The sequence below is a fragment of the Antennarius striatus genome, chromosome 21, assembly GCF_040054535.1.
Source record: "Antennarius striatus isolate MH-2024 chromosome 21, ASM4005453v1, whole genome shotgun sequence".
NCBI classification, from domain to species: domain Eukaryota; kingdom Metazoa; phylum Chordata; class Actinopteri; order Lophiiformes; family Antennariidae; genus Antennarius; species Antennarius striatus.
In genome coordinates this window covers 9,122,747-9,142,763 of record NC_090796.1, presented here as the reverse complement: position 1 = coordinate 9,142,763, position 20,017 = coordinate 9,122,747, and the positions used below count along the sequence as shown (strand labels likewise).

At 40.3% G+C, this 20,017-nt stretch overlaps 1 protein-coding gene across 4 annotated transcripts; it reads right to left on the bottom strand.

The window, feature by feature from the left end:
• Window positions 1-5,401: 5,401 nt before the first annotated feature.
• On the bottom strand, window positions 5,402-18,085 carry plekha4 (pleckstrin homology domain containing A4). Of its 4 annotated transcripts, none has more exons than XM_068306226.1 (24): window positions 17,856-18,085; window positions 15,418-15,484; window positions 15,231-15,329; window positions 15,067-15,139; window positions 14,882-14,982; window positions 14,484-14,602; window positions 14,172-14,384; window positions 13,779-14,070; window positions 13,161-13,220; window positions 12,880-13,017; window positions 12,158-12,217; window positions 11,988-12,068; window positions 11,613-11,765; window positions 11,342-11,440; window positions 11,054-11,162; window positions 10,011-10,084; window positions 9,743-9,850; window positions 9,572-9,662; window positions 9,275-9,330; window positions 8,726-8,854; window positions 8,244-8,636; window positions 7,522-7,643; window positions 7,302-7,405; window positions 5,402-6,987 (listed from the first exon to the last, which is right to left on the bottom strand). In XM_068306226.1, the coding sequence occupies exons 1-24, from the start codon at window positions 17,906-17,908 to the stop codon at window positions 5,786-5,788; spliced, it is 3,996 nt and encodes a 1,331-aa protein (XP_068162327.1). In that variant the 5' UTR covers window positions 17,909-18,085; the 3' UTR covers window positions 5,402-5,785. The 4 variants fall into 4 exon arrangements, with proteins under 4 accessions (XP_068162327.1, XP_068162328.1, XP_068162329.1 ...); XM_068306227.1 differs by having other exon boundaries at window positions 9,743-9,847; XM_068306228.1 differs by lacking the exon at window positions 17,856-18,085 and adding an exon at window positions 15,852-16,386.
• Window positions 18,086-20,017: the final 1,932 nt, after the last annotated feature.

Sequence of the window (20,017 nt, the reverse complement as noted above, 5' to 3'; positions counted from 1 at the left end):
CAAAAGAAATATGAGTGTTCATCTAAAATGGACAAAAAGATGACACAAGCGACCCGTCACAGGACAAATCGTCTGACTAATTAAAGAATTTGTTGCCTCTTTGCTTCTTCTTCATCCACCACAAACCTTTAGCGTCTCAGGTTACAATGAATGAAATGAAAGCTACATTTGATAATTGTACACACTGAGTCATGCAACTTGAGAAATGTCTTGAGGGATCAACATGAAATTATTAATGTTCAACTCAGTATAAGTCTTGCAAAACAAGATGCACCTTGACATTTTCCCTTTTAAAGGAATAATTTGGAATTTTGGAAAATGCACATTTCTGTGGTGATTAACTACAAGTTATCTATCTATCTTAGCTTAGCATAAAGACAGAAAAGTGATAGAGATATAAAACACTAATTTGTGACATTCACAAATGTTGACTTATGCTACCTGAAATTAAATTCAGTTCAGCTGAATGTTCTTGATTGTGAAGCCCTACAGTACATTCAGTTAATAAACATGAGAGTGGATTCAATGTTTCACTAATACTCATGTCAAAACAGTGAGTAAAAGAATTTTACAAAATGTTGAACTGTTGCTTTAAGATGTGATTCAGTAGGATGATTTTGATGAGAAAGTGTGACTATGACACTGATGGAAGTGTTAAAATTCTCATCTTAATGCTTCAAGCAAGACAAGAAGTTGTATTTGTTCACATTCTCAGTTTTTCTAAAAATCACAAATGTGATTACTTTTAAAATATGTCATTCATTCCACAAAACACCCTTTAACCATTGTGCTGTGAGTCATCCTCATCTTTAATGACCTTTTACACTGGGTAAGGCCTCTGGCTCAGACAGCGAGTGGTTGGCCAAAATGGTATGGATTCACGCAATCAGCATTATTACAGTCGCCTCATGTCCCTCCTTCTTTCCTCCACTATTCTTCAGTTTCTGGTGCTCAGCGGATTTGCAGTGGCCCTTGTTCATTTAAGTAGTTTGGATTCATTTAGTGCCCAATGCAGGAGTCTTTACGTCATTGAGACCAGGCAGAGCGATAAAACATTTCTTTCCAACCAAAATCACTCATTTAGTAAATCAAACATATTTAGCACAAAAGCCAAAGCACCAGTAGAAACAATGGCTGCCAGTTTTGTAAATATTATATGGACATCCAGGACTTGAGACTGGGGCTGCTAGCTGGTAATTGGAAACTTGACACAAATACTGAATTAGCTCTTCATGCTGGTGAGCTGGCTGGAGTATTGGCAATCTCACTCTATGTACCACAAAATAAATTAATTAATTAAAATTCCTTCCACAGAGCAGTGATGAATAATCAGTGATGCAGGACTGGATTGATGCTGACTGTAGTTTCAAGAAATAAAATTTAAGGTTTTAAAATTAACTCAGATGTCCCATGCTAATAACTACATAAAAAAGTGTTTGCACCCAGATGTAGCCTGAAATCAAAGTTGCAGAACATGTGTGAAAGCTCCTATGGAAGACGCCTGAACACACATCTTACTAAAGACAGCTGATGCTTTTCTCTTTTGTCACTATTACCCTCCTGTTTGAAGAGCTGTGTTTGATGTGTCAAAATTTCTTACAAATAGGCAAAGTGTACAATAAAAAATTCTCTACCAGGCCTGGGTGATGAAATTAATTTGGGTCTTAGATGTCTCAATGAAATATCTAGAATACTCTTTCTAGTGTTTTACATTGACCACAATAATAACATTGTAAGCTAAGTTACCTTCACAATATGTTTAGCAATTATAAACTTTCACAAAAGGCCAAAGATGTTTATCAGAATCTATTTTATAATACTGAAAATATATAAGACAAGAAACATGAATGGATAAAACATCCGTTTGTCGCTTTAAAAAGTACTATTCAGTTCAAACTGACAATGACGTCTGATGTTTCCAAAGGTTTACAGAAGGCTTCGGTCGACCAAAAACTACAGCAGCTTCTTACTGCTGCTCTGTGATCTTAAAATATCCTCCTGAAACTGATTGGAGTCGGTACAGAACCTCAAAACACCTGAATACTAAATATAGGGTAGCCTGTAAAAAAAAACCTTTTAACCATTCAGCTTGAGACAATCTTGGAATTACTCATTTCCATTACCAGCAGCTTTTCATTGCCTCAGCATGGGCTGCAGAAACACATGGCGATCTAATTAGACTATTGCATATATTACAACAATTAATGTGTAGCTCTTAATTCTGCAGTTCGATTGTCAAATGATGAGGCTGTGCTGAAGAAAAAAAAATCACTGCTGCAGTTTAGCTGAAGCTTTAACTGTGCAGCCGGCAGTTTTTACTGTGAGGTCACTGGACTTCAGGAACTATGTGTTTGTAAGCATGTTTGAGAGAGAGAACTACAAAACAAGATGTCTTCATACACTGCATTAAAATTACTCTGTAGACTAGTTATCGGAGGGGTTTGTTTTATTTGTTCCTACTCTAGAAATTGGAGCAGGTTAAAAACCGTGTGCTGATGTCATTGTCTATCGTGTATGTTATCAAGCAGATGTAGGATATAGTGTACATTAGATGAGCATATCTCAGTGTGTACGTCCACACAGGTTGGGAGTTTTTTATATTATGATTGTTCACATCATCATTATAATCATCATCATCATCATCATCATCATCATCATCATCATACACACTACTTGTAGCCATATATCCTCCATTGGGCAGCCTGGCTTTGCAGTAGCTCCTTGGCAAATGACAGAAGTTTGGGTTTGTATCATGTTCCAAAATATCCCATCCCTGAATAATGGGTTAACGAAAATGTCATAGCCTTATATGAGCTGAGAGAGAGAAAGAGAAAGAGAGAGAGCGAGAGAGAGGGGGGGGGGGAGAGAGAGAGAGAGAGAGAGAGAGAGAGAGAGAGAGAGAGAGAGAGCAGAAGCAGCTTGGGTAATAAGAACCAATGAAAGATGCGTTTCTATAAGTTAAAATGAAAATACTGCCAAATAGATGCGCATCTTTTATATTTCCAGAAAAGCAGAACATAGCCTATACATGCAGCGCCTAATAATGACAACCCCCCCCCCTTCCTAATTCCATGAAACAGTACCCCCCCTGGCCAAGAAAGGCATCACTGGAATCGATAAGTGATTGTCGGCAGCTGAGAGGGAATGAAAGCACCGGGATGTGAGGCTAACGCGCTTTTATTTGCGCTGGCATGCGCTGCACGCTGGGCTGATGGGAAAATGACGAGGCTCTCCTCCAGATGACAGGTTTCCTAGTCGGAGGCTACCTCCATTTCTGAATGTATGAAGGGAAAGACCGCTCGACGGTGGACGTGCGAGCGCGCAAGACCTACATTCTTGTAGTGAAAAGCGTGTGTGTTGGAGTGATCTACAGATTGGTCCTTCATGCGCCATTAAAGCATAAAGGAGGGAGATAAATCCACGCTTAGAGACCTTAGAGACCCTGGTCGACTAGGACTGTGGAAAGTAACACGTCAGGATGGCCCTAAATTACCATGGAACATTTCTGGGACGTATATTCCTTCCGCATTTACATCCCAGAATGAAATCCAGTGGCAGCAGCGCGACGAGTTGGTGGCTTTGATTGTCTCCCAATGGCCATGGGACTTGGTTAGAGTCATGACTAATTACAAGCAACAAATACCAGGCCAATATACAGTGTATCTTATGATCTAATGAGACCCCCCCCCCCTACTCCCTCCCTCTCTTCAACTAGCACCTCACCTAGTTAACTGTATGCAAACGGGAGCGAGGATGCGCGCCCGAAATAAATCGCGCTGCCAACACACCTGTCAATGCCTGACACGGACATAAGCAGAGCGTTGCATAGTCCTTCTAATTATTGGAATACTGCCCCCCCCCCTCACCCCCCAACTACCACCACACACATACGCGCTCGCACACAGTCACACATCCAGCACACACCACCACCCTCAATCCTTGACACTACTTGTTATGAGAAAAACGCACGCACAGGCATGCACTGATCTTTACATTAATGCATGCATATTCCGTCAATGGAATATTTTCTCTGGTTGAGATCGGGCGGTGTGAAGTTGCATCCCACCTCCATCATCCGATTGCCCGTAGTGTCCATGTTTGATGTTAAATACGCCTTACGTCCATTTCCCGCGGATCGCGCATTGATCCGTGGCCCCCATCCGAAACCAGAGCGAAGCTTCCAATACGTGTTTTATTTTTTCCCCGTCTTCCTTTTTCCACATGTAAACGACGAGGAGGATGAGGAGGGGGGGGGGGAGGCGGAGAGAGACGATACGCCACCTTACCACAGACTCCCCCTCTGTCGGATCGGAAGGTAATGGGTCTTAAAGAAACATTCACTCAGCATTCTCTGCGTCTCTGTGATTTACGCGTGCGCCGCGCACTCACGCGCATTCAGGCCAATCAAACACCTGATCAATTATACAGTGTGTATTTCTATCAGAGACGGGACCAAACCAACACACTACATCTTAACCCGCAGTTAGTCCATACTACATTCTTTGCGCCATCTGGAGCAGAAATCCATTCTTTTTGGTAGGAATGAGCTCATAAATTGAATTATTCTGTTCGTCATAAAGCAGCACTTGATCTGCAATGTGCACGTGTAAAACAGCTGTATGCATGAGTTCAGATGACCTACCAGCCACCGGGCAAAAGTGTGTTCTGATCCAATTATCAAATATATTTAACATTGTCAGTCAACTTCTATTTATGAGAGTCAAAGTATATTTCTTTCAAATAAACGCCTGGGTCTTCATGTTTTCAGGTTTTTCTACTGCTTCCTCTGCAGAAGTCGAACAATATGTTTGAAACAGACAAGCTCTTTTACTCGACAGTAACACCCAATCAAGACAAGAATCCGTTTGAATTTTATCACATCTAATTGACAACTTGTAGCCTTGAATCACAATGATGAAAATGGTCACATCTATGGCTACTCTATCCAGATCTGCATCACATGAGCTCACCAGCCGAAGCACAACATTTCATTCCTTGCTCTAATTAAAATGCAAGCCGATATGGATATATTGTAAACAGATAAGCGCGTCTCTCTGTGTGCGCATGTGTGCGCGTCTGTGTGATGCTCAGTAAACATAAGGTGGTGCTGTCTTTAAGAGAGAGAGCCTGGGAAGGGGTGATGTAATGTGTTCTCAGACAATGATGTCATCGACTGAGACACGGCAAGGATTTAAAGTGACAAAGGTATTTTCTCTAGCTATATGTAATTCTGCACCAGGGCTTGTCGGAGAGGAGCATCCGAACTCTTGGGGAACCTTCATTGACGTAAAAAATAAAAATAAAATAAATGAATACAAAAAACACGGACGTATGAACTGAGAACAAGACCTGAACGTGATACACTGGACATAAAAATATGGAGGAGGAACTTCATTGTTTGTCAGACACTTAGCATCTTTATTAATCAGGGTGTTTGAGATACAATCACGTTTTTCTATAAGACACAATAACAAGGTTATGTTGCCATTCACAAGCAGCTTTTGTGTGTAATTGCTGCGTTATAATAGATTCAAATTGTGAATCAAATGAAAGTGTTAACCTCAAATATTTGACTGCAACTATACATAAGGTATTTGGAATAATGGAAATGTTCACGTTTACCAAACATTAGGATTATGTCTCATGTTTTTATGTTCCCACTTTACTGTCTCTAATCTAGAGTTTGATTCAGTTAGCCCCTTCAGTCTTGAACTTTATTGCCTTCTTGTCTTTCCCAAGTTTGTTCTTTTTATCTCCTGAAGCCTCCGCCCCTCTCTTCGCACCTCTACAAACTTGTCCTGATTACTGTAACTCGTGCCTTCCCAAAAGATCCACTCTGAATCACTTTCCCAGCCTCATGCACAGGACTGCATGGAGTGATGGAGTGGTTGTTGTCTTTTTCCTGTTCCTGGGCTGTCTCTTTGTTCTCTTCACTCAGACTACATTTCTCGGCTTCTTCAGATCTCTCTTGGTCGTCCCTCACACCATCTGACTCTTTCGCCCTGCTGTCTTCTTCTCTCTTCTTTTTATCCAGGGTTTGATCACAATCAGGATCCTGAATTAGCGCTCCATGGATAGTTTCGTTGCCCTCCTCTGACAGGCCTTGTTGCGTTGCGGTGTCTTTAAACTCTTTTAGGCGGCTGTCTTTTGATGGACTCGATGGGGGATTTAATGTTGCTTTGTCCTCGATTCCTGGTGTGGAATCTTGTATTTTATGATTAGTTAACAGACTATTTTCAGTCACATCTGAAGGAAGAAGACGTAGGTTGTAATCCTCCTTCCCTGGGTTAGTTGATCCACACGTACCTGGGGTTGTTTCTTCCAGCTCAGATTCAGTGATCACCAGCTCTTCTTCCTCTGGCCTGGGCAATGTTTGGGCATTTGAATTCCCTTCATTCTTAGTTATATCTGTGTCTGAAATGCTGATATCACATGCAATCTTATAGAAGAGTGAGTGGTTCTCTTTCATCTTCTCTAAGCTTTCACTGACTGTGGTGGACAGTTCATTTGAATCATCATCAGCACATGCACGCTGGTTCTCAACATCTGACATCTCCTCACAGCACAGAGATTCTATGCCAGGGATCTGCAAAGGTACAAACCCTTGCCACTGGTTGGTGGAGAGGAACCACTTGGCTCTCGCATCACAGGATGAAACATCACTTTCATTATCATCTATGGAAGATTCTTCAAGCTTTTGCTGTCCTCCATCTTTGCAATTTGTAAATCCGCTGCTTCCATCTTTTTGGTAGACAGTCATGGATGAGACATGATAGGGCGAAGGCGGACGCTTTACTTTATTTTTTACAACCCCCATTCTTCCACTCTGATCCTTCAGCTGTGTTTTATTCCAAAATCTTACTTGAGTTTTTGATTTTTTCACCAGCTCATCTTCACTTTTCTGAGATGTTCCACGAGGAAGCTGAAGTTCTGCCGAACCTCTCAAGTTATCCTCATGGCTTTCACATGCATGGTGATCTTCAGGGTCTGAAAGCAGGAATAAAGCAGAGTCTAATCAGATGATACCTATTATCATATTCTAATTGTTTATGGCCAGTAGAGAAAAACAAGACTGGGACTTCAAGTCAGTGTGCTCCTGAGCGTGTAATGGAACACTGTTTATATTGATTGGTTTGCAAAGAGAGATGGCCAATGGGAAAACTCCAGTGCTCCACCAACCAATGGTGTAACTGTATCAGGAGCAGACTTAGTAGACATTGACTATATTGCAACCACAATTTTACACCTTGGCCTTAAGTTGCAATCTTTAACTGACAGGTTTTGTGTTGGAAAGCAGGTACCTGATCTTATCCTTTGTTTTCTAGCAGGGGGCAGTCGATGAGCTTCCTCTTTTTCCCCACTGATTGGCAGCAGATTGTGTGCAGTAGCACTTTCTCTGACTGCACTGATGGAGAGGTACAGCAACCAATTAGTGGAGGCGCTCACACACACACACACACGCACGCACGCACGCACGCACGCACACACACAGAGTGTCTAAATATGTAAATATATATCCACCTTTTCATGACTCTCTCCCGTATTCGCTCCAGACGTCTCAGTTTGGCCTCTCGCTGCTCGGGGCTCAGATGGAGCTCGGGGTCCAGGTCAGGGGTCAGAAGGGCAGAGAGCCGCTCCTCCGTCTGTTCAAACAATTTCACATAGAATGACATTGACACCAAGACCTCACAACTGTAGGGTATAACTTCATAAAGGCAATGAATATGAATATTTTTAAAATTGACACATAGCAACATGAATGACATAAAAACTGATGGGATGATGAGCCCCATTACAGGGAGCAGAGATCCCAAAAATACTTTTAGCTTTAATTTTTACCAACATTTCTTCTGGAATACTTTAAAAAAAAAAATCAAAGCGATATTATCCAAAGTCTGAACAGTTATATGTTGAATAGTTGAATTTGAATATTTTTAATTGGAATTCAGGTATAAGATTTTTAATAGTTTGTTGATTGGAGGCTTTAGAAGGATTTAAAGCTGTCTAAAGTTCAATGAACCCAAACACAAGTACTATCAAAATAGGAAAACATACTTGAACCATCTTTTTCTCTGAATCAAAAATTGCTAACGAGGATGATGATGATTAATGCAAACACAAGATTATCTATGAGAACGCAATGACAAAGTGATACCAATATCCAAATGAGAGGAGTTGATATCAACTATATTTGCTACCCAAACAAACTTTGATTTCTCTCTTACACTGAGGTCGAAACTCACATTTCCACTCCCTAAACCTGCTTGGTCTTGAACTTGGCCCCTTGAGGTCTCTATAGGATTATCTCTGCTCGTCTCTGATTGTGTCTCATTCTTGGATGGCCTCAATATTCCCTGATGCTGCCGCTGCCTGTTGGTCTTCATAGCTGGCTGATCCTGTTGTGCCTCTGCAGAGGATCGGTGTGGGTCATGACTCTCCAGCAACAGATGCCTGGGTGGCTTGTTTGATATTTTTTTACTCTGTGTGGCCGGTATTTGCTGTGTTTCAGGTGGGATCTGCTCAGGCAAGGGGTTGTCAAGCTCTGGTGGGGGGTCCTCAACAGACACCCGTCTGGCCACGAGAGAGGTTGGCAGTACAGCTGTGATGACTCGTGTTACCCTGAGGGGAAAGGGGGCCTGAAGGAATAGCAGAACAGATCATTAAAGGTATATTTGTATGTGATTTAATGTGGAAATCTGGTCCGCTAATGAATGATTTGACAGACCTCCTCACTTGAACCTTGACTCTTGGTTTGGGCATCAGGAGCAGAGATGGGGGATTTCTTGTTGTTAGTTAACCTCTCCTGATTTCTCTTCATCCGCTCAATCTGTTCTTCTTCACTCATTTTCACTTTCTAAGGTGGATATAAGTCATTTAGAAGACGAGTCAATGATACAAGAACCAGAAGCCAGAACTTGCTAATTAAAGTCAATTGAATAAATGAATAAATGTAACAAACAAGATGCACAAAATAGATTTAAATTGTGCATCTGTTTCTTTCTGTGTAGTAATGGATTTATATCTACTACACAGTATGTGTGGCTATACTGTTTACAGGAAGGCTCAGGGCTACATCAAGCTCTGCTGCCCCCTGTCGTCTAGAACAAGCACTGCAACATGCCCTAATTGCAAGGAAAATGTGAGAATCAAAGAATTGGAATTTGGCTGTGATTGCAGTGAGGTATAAGCAGCTTTGGTTCCTTCTATATCCGCAGCAGTTTGGATCCATACATCGAGGGGAAGCTAGCCAGCAAACAGGAAACCAAAATCAAACCTTGGTCAATTGTCTTTTTGTATGCACCGGGATTCTCTTTGAACCAGACTGGGACTCTACAGATGAAATAAAAATAAGTGAGGGGGGCAGAGGGATGAGAAGGGATAAGATGATGGCAGGAAAAAAGAGGGTAAAAGAAATACAAGGATTAGGAGATACAAAAAAGAGACGAGGAGGATAAAAACTAACCAATTAATGCTGTTTAATATTAAATGTGTCAGGAATATTAATCAACAGGACAATGTATTGAAATCATTCCTTCCAGACTCTGTTAATAGCATGTGATTCTGTGCCAACCGGATGCATCTTTCTGTGGTTTCAAGTTAAGGAGGTCAGGCTGGATGTTTCCTCTTCTCTGTGCCAGATCAGTCGTGTGGTTGTAGTCTCCCTGAAATGTACACAGAAAAACAAAAATAAGATAAATTTCAGAAATGTTATTTTATTGTATATATTGTCTACATTTTTCACCTCGTATGACAAGTCTGTCCAGCCATGATCCGGATTCTTTCTCTGGTGGGTTTCCTGTAACTCCTGAGGCAATGGCGGACGAGCTGGTGGCTCATGTTCCACATCCTGCTGAGATCATTTTCAGAGAATGTGATTAAAAAAAGTGATAAAAGATATTCTTGACTTTATTAAATCTGTGTAGTTCAACATATATAAGTGATACAGCATTAGTCTATGCTAATAACACATGCAGAAGTCAGTGATAAAGGACAACATTCTGGAGCCCTACCATAGGAAATCCACTTTGCATCCTGTCTAGGGAAGAGCCAGGGGACCCAGAATGTGGTGTTGTTGACTGGAATGCTGAGTGAGAGATGATCATATCATCAAACTTTAATGCAGTTGATTAAGATAAATCAGGCAAAGCTGCAAACTGACATCATCATATAAAAACCAGAAATCATTGTTTGGATATTCAAAACTACAAATATGCCCAAAACATTGAAGAAATTAATGTGGTATCAACACACCCTTCAATCTATTACTATTGGAAGTGCTGACTTTGTAGTTCACTCATGATTTATTCATTTATCTGTGCTGGAAGGATTTACTACATCCCTTTTCAAAGCGGTTATGTATTGTAATTGTCAGTGTTCGTGTGTTCGTCTGTTCTTTTGTTCGTATGTCTGCCAAATATCTTCGCAACCTTTGCAGATAGAAAGATGAAACGTAAAGCGCATTACTCGGGTAGCAAAGGGGATGAAAATGAGATGATGACCTTGACCTTGAGAAAACTAGGTGAAGGTCAAAATTCAACTTTTGTACACTCAGGAACCGGATAAGATAGAAAGACGAGGGAGAAGTCCAATGTGAGTAAGACCATAGATCAAAGCTTAGTGCTTTGATTTACCTATGCACTAGCTTTGATCTATGGTGCATAACTTCGACCTACCCTGAAGTTTTGACCCTGACCTACCCTTAAAGTAGGTCAGCGTAAGTCACGGCATGTTGCAGCCTCTGAATGCCCTGTTTGCAATTGAACTCCACTTGAAGGCTATTCAGCATCTGAACCATATGCATCACGTGGAGGATAGCTGTGTTTTACTTATAACTCTGTGTCTAGAACTTGTATCTTGCTTTACAAGTAGCTCAATAAGCTAACAAACAGCCCTTGTTGTCTGCGGTGGTGGGTTTCACTTGCTAATAAACTACAATTCCACAAACACAAATGTAACTGCAAACATAATAAATGAAAAGTGCATTTCAATTACTGTATTTAGAAAAATAACAAATGATGAAATGCGGACCACATACTGGAGGCCTTATACTTACTGTGGTGCCGCTGTAGTCCCAACAAGAAGTTGAAATGATCCCTATTGATCTTCAGTCCAGCCAGGATGTCTTCCATCATCCACAGCTCTCTTTGGGCCTGAGATTGTTCCTAATGTAAAGAAATATTTTCTACCATGAGTTTATGGCTCACCAAAGACCATCTGTGACTTTACTGTCAGTGACTAATAGCTCACAGTTAGAGCTCAAGCATCAGTCCGAACCATTCATCTCCAAAATAGGGTCAGATAAAGAGAGTGTATATTCACAAAATAAAATTAGTGAAATTACCTGTGGCAGTCCAAAGTTACAGATGTGCTGCAGTTGTGAATGTAGAACAGTAAGTTCACTCTCCATTCGCTCATATTGACTCCACACTCGCTCCATTTCCTAAAGAATATGTTTTGAGTATTTGTGGAAAAGAATAATAAAAAAAATCCTTAATGATTTAAAACACATAAGAACATCATCAGCATTAAGAGAGAGTTAAGCAATATTTTCTGTCTTGTTTTATGACATGTTGTCTTTATTCTGGTTCACTACTCTGTAGTTTATTACACACCAGTGAAACATCACACATCCGGGCCCGGATTGTGACCAGCTCTTCCTGCAGCAAAGCCTTCTGGACCAGAGCTTCTTCCTGGGCCCTAGGCCCCTGGTTTTTCCAGTCTTCCAGCTGAAGTCTGGATACCTCTAATGCACAATGGACACTCTCCTACAACAAGGAAATAGAGCTGAATCATTTCATTCTTAAAACAGTAACAGCATGCCGTCAGCTGTTTCCTACTTCTGTTTGTACAGATAGACAGATTGCTATTGTTCAATTAATGTTCACACCTCAAGGTGTGAATTTGTACAAGTCATCAGTTTACCTTTAATCCATTGCAGTAGCCCCATGAAACAGATGTAGTGGGTGACTCCTGTGGTAACCACTGACCTTATCTATTTGTAGCTGAGCCAGTTCGAAAGATAGAGACTGCAGCAGCTTGTCACACCCACACAACCTCGTCAACACAGCCTGGAGAGGAGAAATTAAAATCAAACACATCTACTCAGAGGGATGATAAGACATCACCGTAAAAGTTAGGACAACATGTGAACACTCACATCTGCATCACTTTCAAGAGGCCTGATCGGTGGGACCTCCCTAAGGTTAGGTTTTGGGACCTGGAATTCAATCATTTTGTCAAAAGTTAATATGTCATTGCTTTGTGATGACATAATGTTTAATAAACTTTTTTTTAAATCTTGCTAGTTACCCACACTTTCACACAAAAACACATTCTTGTGGTTTGGTGGGGGGTAATATTGGAATTCTTGGCAGAGCTATTTGCTTTTCAAAGGAGCACGTCATAAATTTTGGTAATAAAAGACAAAACTAACTTTTTCATGGGTTTTGTGATGTATTTAACAATAAATTAATCAAAATGCATTTCTATGAGATAAATGTGTATCTTCTCTAATAGATGCTTTTTGATTCACACAAATAATCACAGCAAATCTCACAGCAAGTAGACAAAATATGCTGACATCACCACAAGTAAACACTGTAAAGAAGAATGAGCACAGCATATGGTTTATTAAACACACAATAGGAATTAGTGACAATGTGGTACAGAGGCACAGATGTAAAACAAATCATGCAAGGGTGTCAAAGCTTTGAAACAAAACACTTGATAAATATTAGAATCTTCTCACAGTGAGTTTCGTTAAAAGACAACACAAGAACACAAGAACACAGTTCTGTTTCAGACACAGTTTGTTTCACACAAGACACCATCAGTACACAGCGCGTGGCGGCCATAAGAGCGCAGCAGGGCGAGCTGTACCATAACCGGTGGGAGCGCACAAACAGATGAATTGCTGCGGTGGTGATGGTGGTGGTGCGGGGGGTGCGGGGCATGTGTTGCTCTCGATGAGGGGGGCAGTGGGGGCAGTAAGTCTGTATGCGCCCCTGTAGAGTAGCTCTGAAGGAAGAGATAGTGTATTTATAAAAGAAGTGACAACACATGGAATTAATAAAACATAATTAAACAGAAGTAATTAGTTACTTCAGTTTACTTCTTACACACCAACAGAAATATAAATCTGTTGTTTGTTCTGTGATCACCTTTCCTAAAAGTCTTCTCCCACTTGAGACATGATGGACAGGGCCATACGATGGTAAAACCTGCAAACAACAAAAAGAGGTAGTGTGTCAAAAATGAAGTATTAACATTTTTTATATTAATACATCACTCTTCTACAAAAGAACAATAATCAATATCTCCTATCTGAATTTTCCATAATGCAATAAAGTTGTTTTTCTTCAACTCAGTGAAGCTTCCTCCAGAACCACAGAATGTGTTATATTATTCTTTACAAGTTGATTAATACAATTTATGACAAAGACAGATACGTAAAACTGTCAAGAGTGTCCTAAAATGTAGAAGAAAATTAGGATTAATTTAACAAAATCATTCAAATCTATTAATCTACAGTAGAGAATTAAAATATACTGTAGCAAAGTTATACCGTGCACTGTATTCATAGATGCAATAAAGTAGCTTAAATTGTTTTTTAAACTACCTGATTGTTATTCTAAATTAGAACAATGGCTTTATTATTAGCATTATTATAAGTGAATTGGATATCACTTGCCAATTGGTCTCATAATGTAATACATTTACAAAGCATATATATTAAACCAGTTAAACATCTGATCAATAGAAATTAAACAAATCCTAACCTTCTGCCACCTCTCTGTCACCGGAGTGTTAGGTGTAGATTTGAACTCCGGCTTGGGTGAGGCAGGTGCGTAGAACAGCGCCTGGGGCACTATAACCGAGTCATCGTGAGGTCGAATGTCAACCCTTCCTACTGGTGTGTGAGGTCGTGACCCCAGCTGACCCCTTGAGATCAGAGAACCTGTCACCAACATTTCTGCCTGTATGAGCGGATTGTTTTGGCCAGGAAGGGATTCGTGCTCTCGATTCGGACCGCAGACTCGTCCTCTGCTATCATCTAGAGGACTGGGTGTTCTATTTGAAGAAAAAGCAGAGCAGAATAACAAAGCTGGGACCATAAATGAAGCGCTGTGATTTAAATAGGAGCTTTTTTAATGCAGAGACGACTTGACAACCTGCTGCTTCTCTGACGCGCAGCCCGCCTCCCCCTGTGATCTGAGTGCGACGTCCCTACTCTCCCACCAGTGAGATGACTCGGTTCACTCAGAGTCCTGCTGATGTTTCTGTGCCTGTGGGAGGGACCCTCTCCATCAAAGTAGGGTTTAGGTACGTCAACTGATTCGCTGCTGCCACCCATCTGTGTGAAATCCTGATAACTTGAGCAACGCCTGAGAGGAAGGATGCAGAAAAAAATGAAGTCAGGTCAGTGAGTGCAATGATGCAAAATGTTTGAAATTCAGAACATAACACAGTGAGTAGCGCTCTACCTGGTCAGAGAGCCTTCTGGCTCCATTGTGGCCGACAGACTGAGGGCCCGGACCCAACCCAGCATATCCTCCTGAGTGTCAGCGCTGAAGAAATACGACCGCATCCCCTGGTGCACCACCTAATTTACAGAGACTCGTTTTTCATATTCTTTATCTCTATGCTTTTCAAGAGGAAACAAAATTCTGGTGTATGATTCTGAGCTGAAGTCAATGAACTGAATAAAATATTTTCTATAACCCTGCAACTAATTTTCTTCATGGATCAATCTTCTTATCAGCTTTTGAATTATTCAATCAATTGAATCAACAAATTTTTGACTGCTGTGAAGCTAGAATCTTGAATGAATGCTCTGGGCATCTTTCCCTCTTAAATTGAATTAATAACCAGAAGATGGCACCTTGAATGTGAACTTCCTGTTCTTGCATTCTCGTGGTGTGCAGAACAGGATTTTGTAGCTCGGGAGTGGGATGCTGCCGAGCACAGATTCTTCTCTGCTGTCTGATGGGGAAAGAAAAAGAGGTGACCAGAAGAAAAGACGCATTGTTGTACGATAAGAATACAGTGAGCGACAAGGACGTTTACCTTTATAGTAAAACAGACAGTAGTTGGAAAGAACAAACCATCTTCTCTTCCATAGCTTCAAACCAGAGCTATCCTACAGCAAAATTAATTAGAGAAGTAATTTTCTTCTCTACATGCAGTAATGAAGTTGAAAAATGTTATGTGGGACATAGTTGGAAAATTACTTTTTTGTTGAGCCATCCTCTGATGACCACAGGACAATTGGGGTCTCTCTTGGCAGCTTGACATCTTTTTCCAAATGTTTGCACCTTTCCATCTCTGTCCTGATAACCAGAGGTAGGATGATAGTTTATTATACATTGACAGGCTCACTGCATCCAGATATAATAATGATGCATAACTAAACAATACCTTGACAGGAAAGTAAGAAATGGTGGCCACACTGGATGCCTGGCTTACTCTGTCCTGGTCGTCCATTCTGCAATGAAACAGAAATATTTATTTATGGCCTCAGGAGAAAAGAAAAGAGAAAAGACAGACAGTCATAAAGCTTCAGATAAACATGTCTGAGGTGAATGTAAATGTCCACCCAAAACATCAGATGGTTGTTGTTATTGTTTTTTTTGGGGGGGGGGGGGTTGACAATTTTTTTACCCCAACACGTCATTCATTCACAGTCACATTTGCTTATACATGCAATATAATGAAGCAATAGTAAACACATGATTAAATATAAAGCAAAAAGCAACACAAACATCAAATTATTAGCTTAAGCTATCCACACACATTTGAATAAGCTCACTGTAACTGGTTGCTCAGAGTGAAGCTAAGCCGTGAATCCTTACCAACACAAGATGAACACTCTCTGTGGAAAGCAGTCAGTCACTCCCATAAACAGCACCCCTCAGCCTCCAAACACACATTTGCCACATTCCCATATAGTTGAAATATTTTCCTAGTCAACTGGTCATCCTCTCTGAGACTTGTTGTGCTCGCCCGCTTCAACCTAAACTCTCCCGCAATTCTATTCTGAGCCACAACAGGCCGGTGTGCATCCCTGCCTCGAAACTGACAGGTGACAGCTGCGTCGCCGTGGTAGCAGGGAGTGGCCTAGGACTGTGTGAAAACCAATCTGGCAGTAGGGATGGGCTGGTATGAGGAACCGAGAGGGATTGGAAAGTATCCCAAATGGCTGAGTGGATGGCCAATAACAGAAAATCAGGATAAAAAAGTCCAGGTTAGGGAAAATAAAGTAAAATATTGTTATTGAGTCACAAGTTCATTTGTTTTTCTCTCTTCAGATGCCTGACCACAACATTTTATCAGTATATTTGCTTCTGCATTGGGTCACATGGTGCAACGCTTTCTGCACTCGCACCTTCTGCAGAATTTAAGATTCTTTCAATGTATAATAAACTCTATTGTTATAATACAGCATGTAGCTTTACAGGATGACCTTTCACTTTATTCTAATTTGATAGTAGGCCATCATTTCAGATGTGCAGTATCTCTTTTTGTATTGTTCTATATTTATTTATTGCTTTTGGTCCTAATAAAGACATGCTTGTATAAACATTTAAATATAATCTATTGCCTTTCATTTGCATTCCTTATTTTTATATTTTAAATGACCACATAAAGTAAAAACACTTTCAGTGCCTAATTTGTCTTAAAGTACCATCTAACTGTATTGATTGAATTATTGATTGGACTTTAATCATTAATTTTTCAAATAAAAATGTATTTGATGATTGATAGATAGATAGATAGATAGATAGATAGATAGATAGATAGATAGATAGATAGATAGATAGATAGATAGATAGATAGATAGATAGATAGATAGATAGATAGATAGATAGATAGATAGATAGATAGATAGATAGATAGATAGATAGATAGATAGATAGATAGATAGATAGATAGATAGATAGATAGATAGATAGATGGACAGATGGATAGATAGATAATAATTCATGAGAACTTCTCACACTCAGCCTCCACAGGCACTCGTGGGTGATCCAGAGGTTAGATGTGGTTAAGCTGCTGCAGTCTATGTCAGCATAAACCACAATCAAGTGAGACACAGATTAGAGACAAAAACAATCATGGCTTTGTAAAAGATGAGAGCAGAGACAAACAACCTCTTGGCCGTTGGGGGTTACGTGGGTGTTGCGAAATATTTAGAAAATCTCCTCACTTGCTCAGGGAGGAATACTTAAAATGCTAAAGAGGGATGAAGGAGAGGACAAACGGCGGGTCTGTGTACCACACAGAGTGTGCTTTGTGGTACCCAAGGACTCTGGAGCATCATGGAGAGCTGGACATTGAGCATGTTGAATACATTGACCTGGAAAATATCCTCCATCATCATCTGCAAAAAACATTTACGTGTCTCCTACATTCTCATGTCTATGAGTGTTATCAAAATCATCACAGCACATTTGACCTTGGTAAGTAAAGTGACGTAAGACGCTGTCTCTGTTATTAACTTGTCTACCTGTGAAGACTGTCTAATAGGCATTCTGGATAGATGGTGGTTAGTATGATTGTAGACAGTTAAGTTGGACTATTGGAGCAGACCATTTACTGGATAAATACAAAGGTAACATCACATCAGTCCATGAACAGGCCGGCAATTCAGCGTCTCATACATCATGATGGTCCCTTAGAATACGGCAACCTTGAGCAACAGCAGTCTATTTTTTTAACTTATTACATAAATAGAAATACATAATTAATAAAGCTATACTGAAGTACATTCAAATATATTATTGCAGTAATGTGTTAACTGTTCAGATACTGCTCAGAATAAGACATGAATCATAACAAATGCCATCTTGCTGTACCTGACTAATTGTGCCCGTTTGCTGGAAGCTTCCATTTCCATCCTTTGGCTCATTTCCTCAAACCATCTCTTCAGGTTAGGCCGGCCCTTTCCTGGCAACCACAAGCTCCTGTTGCCCAAGCACTTAGTCCTCTCTCTTTGGATCTTCGTATCTCTGTTCACTTGCAGCAGTGGTGTTTGTCCGGTGATCTACCTACGCCGGCAGTTAACACCCAGTATGCTTTTCTGTCCTCTAACAGTGCACTCTCTGTCAGTCCTTTCTTTCTCCCCCCAGCTTCTTCTTCGCTGTCCCTCCCTCTCACCCAGCCCATGACAGCCTCTCTGTCTTTTGCTGAGAATTCAGAAAAATATAGCTGCTTTTCTATTCTTCTATTTGGCCCTTTGTATTATCTGATTTTCAGTTCCCAGGCATTTTCTTCTGGCGATTAAAGATTTGGATGCCAGTCTTGAAATATCAGCTGTATAAAGGCCTAATCATTCAAAGCATGAGGAATTCCTTCCCTGTGTGAAAAGGATATTGTGGAAATAATTTTATTTTGGAAGTTTAGAAATCACTACACTATATAATACTTTACAAACTTACATTACTATACTATAGTAAAATATAGAGGCCTTTAAATATAGGACAGTATCCAATTTTATTTTTAACAGTAGCTCATCTACACTTTCAGTACGAGGCCGAATTAATGCACTCTTTTTATTTTTATTAATATTACTATTATTCTGAGTAAATACAATCAAATATTCCTAAAATAAAAACCGAGGTGCTATTCTATTCAAATTCTTAGCAGCACACGGGGGAGATGATCCTTGTCTAATCCAGCTGTAAGGGAGCAAATGTAAAGTACTTGAAGTTGAGAGCAGTGGGAAGATTTCTAGTCATGAATAGCATTAAAAACCTAGACAGAAAGAAGAGCACTCAAAGGAAAAGTGAACGCTAATAGTCAGCAGACCACAACAGATACCTCAGGAGAGCCGGCATCTTGATCCACAAGAGGGAGATATCAAAGGCATTTTAAGAGCTCTGATGAGAACAAGAGGATAGGACAAAGGTCAAGTCTAAAATTACTCTGACAGGAGCTGGATGATGGCAGCATATTTAAAGTTAATAAAGTACATATATTGGGAAAATACATAATGTTAAAAATCCTGCTAGCTGTTGAGCACAAAACACTCAAACCATTCCTCGAATAGAAATCAGGTTGTCTTATAATGTCTTATATGCTGTCATGTCCAGGTCAATTGATTTGACCATTGAGGTCGTGACCTCAGATTCTCTGGATATCCGCTTCTGTCAGCAGCCATGCTGCCCACATTTACCACCTTTCCTTTAAAGCATGCTACACAGTATCCCTTGTTGACTGACAGCTGCCTAGCTTCTCTTCAACTCTGGTTACACACATTAAATCTACGGTAACACACAGGAACCTGTTGGACACGCACACACAGGAAGCAGTAACAGTGGCTTCAGGGGAAATGCTTTTCTTGCCAAAATATAAAGTGAAACCAATGAATGGTTAATCACATCATATGTCCTTCACAGGACTGCTAACAGCTAAGCATCAGTAATTCACCAGTTGGGAAATCCTTTTTTCACGCAGTATACGTGTTACAGTATACTGTATATTACACTCAAATAAATCGTACACACAGACACACACACACACACACACACACACACACACACACACACACACACACACACGGCTGGTGGAGTGATGTACAGTCACATGACAGTGTCTTGGGAGCAGTTTTGAGGGTTCGGTGCTCTGTGGTCCACCTGAACTGACAAGCCTCTGGTTTCCCTGTGGACTGAAGAACTGCAGCCTCTTGTGTATTTGAAGAGTTGATGAGAATGATTGTCTCTTTACTGTAGTACACAGAGGCTTTTCACACCCACGCCAAGCAAAAAAACTTGTAATGGGTGTTAATAGGTAAGTTGTATATGTGGTCAAAATTAACTAAACAGTAATAAAACGAATAGCAAAGAAATAAAAATAGAAACTATCATGCAATTTTAGTATTCACTATTATGCTGATTAGAAAATTCACAAATCTTCATTTGACCATTGATTAGTATTTTAAACTTCAGACTGTATCAATGTTTATTAGTGTCAAATTGTAATTTTTTTATTCCCTGTTTTCTTTTGTTGGCCACTGTGA